This window comes from Myotis davidii, unplaced genomic scaffold, assembly GCF_000327345.1.
Source record: "Myotis davidii unplaced genomic scaffold, ASM32734v1 scaffold1467, whole genome shotgun sequence".
Lineage (NCBI taxonomy): Eukaryota > Metazoa > Chordata > Mammalia > Chiroptera > Vespertilionidae > Myotis > Myotis davidii.
The window spans coordinates 230,513-237,985 of NW_006298267.1; the positions used below are offsets into that span (position 1 = coordinate 230,513).

General features: G+C 52.7%; 1 protein-coding gene across 7 annotated transcripts in view; it reads right to left on the minus strand.

The window, feature by feature from the left end:
* TMEM241 (transmembrane protein 241) overlaps window positions 1-7,473 on the minus strand; it is a 91,474-nt gene that overhangs the window by 32,058 nt on the left and 51,943 nt on the right. For 5 of the 7 annotated variants that reach the window (XM_015570535.1, XM_015570536.1, XM_015570538.1 and 2 more), the window contains 5 exons: window positions 6,465-6,590; window positions 6,150-6,175; window positions 3,429-3,480; window positions 1,867-1,915; window positions 1,128-1,173 (listed from right to left, as the gene is read on the minus strand). In XM_015570535.1, the coding sequence (XP_015426021.1) occupies window positions 1,128-1,173; window positions 1,867-1,915; window positions 3,429-3,480; window positions 6,150-6,175; window positions 6,465-6,590 (299 nt within the window). The remainder of the gene's footprint in view (window positions 1-1,127; window positions 1,174-1,866; window positions 1,916-3,428; window positions 3,481-6,149; window positions 6,176-6,464; window positions 6,591-7,473) is intronic. The other 2 variants (XM_015570540.1, XM_015570539.1) reach the window with 2 other exon arrangements.

The window sequence follows — 7,473 nt, forward strand, 5'->3', positions numbered from 1 at the left end:
GAGAGAGAGAGAGAGAGAGAGAGAGAGAGAGAGAGAGAGAGATGGGTTCATCGGCCACTTTAAAGGAGTGTCAACTAGCTCAGATCAGGGGTCCAGCTCCTAGGGTTACTATATTTGACAAATAAAAATATAGGACACCCAAAGAAACCAGAATTTCAAATAAAGAACAATGTTTCATTATAACATGCTCTAATTATTATGGTACATACTTACACTAAAAAAAAATTACTCACTGCTTATCTGAAATTCAAATTTAACTGAGTACCCTATATTTTATCTGGCAACTTGACTGGCTTTTTGCAGCAAAAAACACTTTATTAAAAGAACAACGGGGCCCTAACCCGTTTGGCTCAGTGGATAGAGCGTCGGCCTGCGGACTGAAGGGTCCCAGGTTCGATTCCGGTCAAGGGCATGTACCTTGGTTGCGGGCACATCCCCAGTAGGGGGTATGCAGGAGGCAGCTGATCGATGTTTCTCTCTCTCATCGATGTTTCTCTCTCATCGATGTTTCTAGCTCTCTATCCCTCTCCCTTCCTCTCTGTAAAAAATCAATAAATAAAATATTTAAAAAAAAAAAAAAAGAACAACGGGTAATATATGACCCAGAGTCACGCGTTCTCAGGTGTAACCTGCTCCCAGGAGCCACTCCCTCTGCACCTCTTCCCTCTTGGCCTTAGGAGGGCCTAGGACCCAGAGCCAGATGGCTGGTTGGGGTTACGACCTCACCGGCCAGCCCAGCCCTGGCCTGGGTTCCCTTCTTTCACATTCGCCCACTGCCCACAGCGAGGGCCTCACTCTCCCCAGCACAGAGCCACTGACGGGGACTCGGGGTCTAACCCTTGTCAGGCTGGGGAGGGCTGGGGATTAGGAAAAACAGCCCTGAGCCGAGGAAGAACTAGTAACCCCTGAAGGAGGCAGACAGACTTTCCCTCTCCGCCCGTCGCTAACGCTGGCCCGTGTGAGGCCCTGGGCACCTGTCTGGAGCGGCTCAGAGACGAAAGGAGGGCTCTTGCCGGGCCTGCTGCCCACTGCACCCGACTGGCAGAGTCTGCGGACCAGGAGCAGCCCTGGCGCCTGGGTCTCACCCTGCTCCTTAACCAAACCACAACGCACCGCTGAACGCTCACCTCAGCGCCCTGGGCTTCAGGGACGTCCGGAGACTCTTATAGGCCCCTGAAAGGAAGCAACGTGTTACTGGCACAGGACATTCTGGGGAAGGGGCTGCCTGCACCGCCAGGGAAGCAGCAAACCCATAGGGAGACGGAGGTCCTCTCCCCTGGAGGGCCCCCCACGCCCACAGGGCGGCCACACTCCGGGAGGGTTTAAGGTGGAAGTAGATAAGCCGGTGGTGATGCCTTTGGTACAGAGGTGCTGGGGGAGGCTGGTGGTCACGGTGTGGTTAACAGGAAGCTGTCGGGTGATGGGCAGGAGAAACACTGGGTGTCTGACAGTGGGTACCTTGGGGCACGGTGCCCCAGGACCACAGACAAGAGCACTGAACATGTGACTTGAATGGCCCTTCTATTTCACCCAGTTACTTTTTGTACATTGATGAGGTGTCTTTGGCACAAACTTCTGGGTCTCTTCCCACCGTGTTTAGGGAAGACCGACCAGCCCCCCATGGAGGGCCAGAGCCAGCAGAGCTGTGCATGGTGAGTTTGTTCGTGTTTGTCCCCAAAGAGAGACTGTTTTGGAAATACAGTTTGAGAAAACCTCCCAAACAGGATAATCAAACCAGAGAATGTCCATTTATTTTAACCTCGACACTGTATTTAATCTTCCTGTTGTCCAAAGTCACTAAAAAGTAGATTCACAATAAGATCTAAATAATAAGCCTTAATTATCATAGTAAGCATTAAGACTTACCTACACTGAGTAAGTGAATTACAGCCCAGAAGTACCCATCTGGATCAAACTGTAAGACAGGATTTAAAGAAATATGGCTACAGGTTCCCACGAACAGGCCAGTCTGGCAGTCAGATACCCTAAATGTCAGCGCACAGTGCCAGGCACGGGCACCAGCCAGGGGCCCAGACAGGACTGTGGGGCCTGGAGTCAGGGTCTCACCAGGTGCCTGCCACTCCTCCCAACATGCTCCCTGCCCGCAGCCCTCTCCCTCTCCCCCCTCCACCCCCCACCCCCGGCATCTAGAAGGCCACCTGATGATGTCACCACCTAGGGCCTCAAATCCCTCGGCAGTCTCCAGGGATACTTCAGGGTGAACTCCAAACTCAGGGCACCCGGCATCGTGACAAGCCTTGGTCCCCTCCAGCGCATCCATGGCCCCTCTACAGAGAAAGGGAAGTCGCTCTCCCTGGCCCCAATGCTCCCCCCTACTCAGCCCTCCTCCCCTCCCCTCCTGTCTCCACAGAGCTTCTCATCTCACAGTTTTACTAATTCCTGTCTCTGTCGCCACCTGCACTTGAACATAAATTCTAGGAGCCAGTGACCAGCCTAGAAGTACCCACGAACGTAGTAGGTGCTCAATGGAGCTGAGTCCCAGCATGCTTAGGGCACCCCAGGGCAGGCCCGCCCCTGCTTGCTCCTGGCTAATCCTCCTCCCTCTTCATGATTAGGTCCAGAAAGCAGGGCCTGGCTCCAGCATCGGGAAGATCTGGGTTAAACTCTAAAATCCCACTCAATCGTCCGCTGGTGACCGCATGGGCCGCCTGCATCTTTGGCTACGACTTGGAGACACAGTGATCCCTGTGGACTTGAGGGTTTAAGTAGGGCACAGGGAGCATCGGCCCCGAGCCCGGCACACAGCAGGCCCCGGAACCGTTAGCTTCCCGTTCCGTGTCCCCAGGTCTCTCAGGTGCTCACACGTCCCAGCCTGCCTGGGCAGAGCCCTGGCCGCTCTGTCAATCCTCTCAATCATCTGCCTTCCTCTCCTTTGCTCTGACGAGACCCCGCCTTCTGTCTGAACGAGGACACGTCTTTGTGCCCAGAGTCTGGCTCGGGGCCTGACACTTTCTGGAGCCTTGATAAGTGCTGGGAGCAAAGAAAGTCCCAGCAGCGAGAGGACTCCTGAAGTGCGGGTGGGTCTCAGCCTCAGACAGAAAAACAGGGGGCAGGTGAAGAGACCTGGGGAGAGAAGTCCACCACGCCCCAATGTGTGAGGCTCGGGCAACTCGGGCGCTGGCTGCAGGCTCTCCAAGAACCTACGGAGGCAGACGGCGCCCACCACAGCACCCACCGCAGCACCCAGAGGCCAGAGCTCGCGGCCCCACTGCGCAGCCTCGGGGAGAAGGTGGGGCCCCGAGGGAAGGCGTTGGCCTGGCCAGCAGGTGCCCGTCCTGAAAGCACTCAATGCCTGTGCGCGGGCCAGGCTCATTCTGATCCCAAAGGGAGGACTGGGGCACTCTGCTCCCATGAGCAGGCTTCATGGTAAGAGAACTGGGGAGGGAAAGCACGCTGACTGAGCTTACCTGGGCGTCATTGAAGGGGAGGCTCCCCGCAGCGGCCAGGAGCAGGAGGGCGCTGTGGAGAGAAGGAAGACAAGCCGCATCAGGGTTCAGCATCCACGAATCCTCGAGAGCATGGGGCTGAGATACACGACGGAGCTCGGTGGAGGCCACGGTCCCGCGAGCCCGAGCCCGGCCCGCCCACTCTCAGAGAGCCCATGACTTCTGCAGCTTTCAACTGTGTGCCCCACCGACCACCAGCCGTCTCCCCAAAGACGGGCATTGGCAGGACATTTGCAAAATCAAAGCTGAATCATAAGCAAACACTTGAGACAAACTCAAATTTAGGGACAATTCACAAAACTGGGCTTCCCCTCTTCAAAAATGCGAGGCTAATACCATGTGTTGCCAGGAGATCTGACTTTGGGTGCTGGGCACGAGGTGCATATAGAGATCCTGTCAATAGAAACCCACACTGAAACCTATATGTTCATGTTGACCAATGTCCCCCAAAAAATTTAATAGAAAAAAACAACACACACACACACACACACACACACACACACACACACACACCCTGCGAAGGCAGTGAAAGACCACGGGAGGCAGAGGAACCGTACAGACTGAAGGGCATGCAGACACAACATCTCGGGGAGAGATTACCATGAAAGACAACATTGGGATAGACGGCCAAGTGTGGACATGGACTCCACATTAGAGAACAGGATTGTGCAAGATACGTATTTTCTAAGTTTAATTGCAGTGTACACAGGAGTGTTAGTTTTAGGAGACACACGTTAAAGTATGCAGGGGTAAGGACGAGGTCTCTGCAACTTATTCTCAAAGGGCTCAGAAAAAAATTAAAGAATAATTGTATATGCACATTTTTATTTATGTGATATGTATGCATATAAGTATTTTCTAAGTGGGTGAATCTAAGCAAAAGGTATATGCGAGCGAGTTCCTTGTAAAGGTCTTGCAACTTTTCTGTAGGTTTAAACCTCTTTCCCAAATAAAAGGTTTACTAGGAAAGTCTCTTATCCATACTCAGATATTTACAGATGAGATGCTACGGTGCCTGACATCTGCTGGAGTGGGAGGCCCTGGGTGGAGGTACAGGTTGAAAACTATGCCCTAGTTTTCTCAGTGGTCAGAGCATTGGCCACAGGACTGAAAGGTTCGAGTCCGGTCAAGGGCACATACCTCAGTTGCAGCTTCAATCCCCGGCCTTGGGCCTAAGGCCCAGAGGCTGGTATGGAGGGACCCTCAGAGTGGGGGCAATACAACCTTGGAAGGTCAGGACAACATGGGACATCCTGAGGCTCAGAAAGGCTCCCTTCTGCAGCCCCCCAGCTCGCGCGCGCAGACACACACACACACACACACACACACACACACACGGAGGACTCCAAGGCACAGACTGCTCCGGGCTCAGAGGCAACAGGTTGGGTGGAGGGAAGCCGTCGGAGGGTTTGCTGGGCTGCCCAGGAATGGGAAGGTTTCAGGTGGGAGGAGAGGAGGCTCCTAATGAGTTTGGGGTCTACCTTCAGATGAAGGCTCTACAGAATGCAGGACCCTTCCTTATCCTCAGGCCATGAGCATGAGGGTCCCCTCAAGCTGACGACCCCCCAGGCTGAGGGGAGGTGAGACAGCCCTGGTTTCCCACCAACCGCAGCCCTGGGCAATGCCTAACTGCCTCAGTATTGGTGGCTTTCATGCCTATTTAGCACCTGCTAATCTCTTTTTTCATATAAAAAGTATTTTTTAATGATTTCAGAGAGGAAAGGAGAGGGAGAGAGAGATAAAAACATCAATGATGAGCCCTAACCGGTTTGGCTCAGTGGATGGAGTGTCGGCCTGCAGACTGAAAGGTCCCAGGTTCTATTCCGGTCAAGGGCATGTACCTTGTTTGCGGTCACATCCCCAGTAGGCCACTAGGGACCGAGCCTGCAACCCTGGCATGTGCCCTTGACCAGAATTGAGCCCAGGACCCTTCAGTCTGCAGGCCGATGCTCTATCCACTGAACCACGCCCACTAGGGCAGCACCTGCAAATCTCTTTAAAAAGGGGATAAGTACTGATGTTTCTTTATTTTTTTTTCCAAGTAGCAGCCTGTAATAAAGTGAAAAACAGAGACTGAATGGAAGCCCAGAAATGCTGGAACAACCAGCCTCTGGCTGGGTTTCTCGCCCCGGCACGGAGCTCCTGCAGGGGGGCAGGAAGCGCACCAGGCGTCCGGGTCAGAACCAGTGCACGCCTGCCTGAGCTCCTGCCAGGGGCACTGAGGCACGGAGGAGGGGGTGGCGATGACACCTGCCCGCTGTCACCTGGCCGTCTCCCAGGATCACAATGCAGATCCCTGACTCGCAAGCCAGTGCTCTCTCCACTGGGAATGCTTTCAACCCAATAAACTGTGAACACTATTTTTAAATTTTTAAGTCATTCCATGTTTTCCATTTTCACTCTCCATTGGGATTGCACAACTCTGTGAAGTTTTGGGCATCGACGACTGAAATCGAGCAGTGGTTGTTTTTGCCTTAGGAATAAAATATTCCAGAAAAAGAGGAAGTAAATTTTAGACTAAGACTCAAAACAGGGATATATGAGTATTTATCACAAATTCCTCTGTCAACTCTCAAGTATGAATCTTCAACAAACAGTTTTATCATCAAAGTTAAAAATCAGGTTAAATCTTGTATTTTAGAGGTTTGTGGGTTTGTGTGTGTATGTGTGTTTTAAACTTACCTACAGATCTTGGCAGGAGGCGTTTTCTGCATGAAAATAAAGAGATTTATAATTAGTCTTTAAAAACCCTCTTCCTTAAAAGAAAACGTTAAGACCAAGTTCACTGGGGGCCGAGCAGCAGCTGCACTGAGTGTTGCTGAGGCCTCGCTGCTGGGACAGAGGAAGGATGACTCAGCGCTCAGGCTGTCGCCTCGGCAGAGCGCCCTGCGGGTGAGTCTTCCCACCGCCACCGGTCCTCCCTCCACCCCAGCCCTGTCCAAATACGTCCCCTGTGAGAGAGCAAGACGCGGGCCAAGCCTCCCCTGCCCCACGCACCACGGGAGGGAGAGGCCGGTGTAACTGTGATAAAGGATTGAAGCATGTGTCCCACTCCCGGTTCAGCCGTCTCTTTAATTTCCTCCCATTAATCCAGCTCTGATTCTCAGCGGTGCTATAAATTCCCTGGCATGATGTGTAAATTAAGAAACAGAAAAAAAGAAGGGACATTGGACTCCACCCTGACCGAGAAGGAAAAATAAGAGCAGGAATCTCAGCTTGGCCCTCAAAGCTCGGGGAAATGAAGACATTCTAACGCGGACGCTCCCTTGGTCACCTCCTGTTCGTGGGGGGTTTAGGAGGTTGGTCTTTGCACTCGGGGAGGAGCACAGACTGCTCTCTACTTGCAGGGGAAACGGTCAAGTAGGAGAACAGGTCAATCCTGAGCGTTTCAGAGGATTATTCTGCTGGCTGAGGACAAACTATACTTTTTTAAAATTTTATTTTTATTGATTTCAGAGAGGAAGAGAGAGGGGAAGAGAGAAACCTCAATGATGAGGGAGAAGCATTGATCAGCTGCCTCCTGCACGTCCCCCACTGGGGGTTGAGCCTGCAACCCGGGCATGTGCCCTGACCTCCTGTTTCATGGGTTGATGCTCAACCACTGAGCCATGCTGGTCGGGCCTCACTATAATTTTCTGACCCCAGATTAAGGGTGAAGTACGACCACACTGATTAAAAGAGAGCACTGACGAGAGGACGCCTGGCTTGCTAGGAGGAGACCCTAAGTCTCCCCCATCACTAAATAGTCCAGCCCCCACTGTTTCAATGCACAGACTTCCCTCGCTCATCTCTGTGGGCCCTGCCTCAGCAGGGCACAAGGCACAGGGGACAGGGCACAGGCTAACCTTGCCTCCATTGCCCCCTGGTGGCGACACCTAGCCCTTCAGTACAGAAAGGATGACCCAGGCACAGGTGACCTGCTCCGAACAACTGGATAATCGTTCCCATGACGGGGAAAATGTGTCCCTAAAAGATTCTGAGCTAAATATAACCAACATCTCAAGGA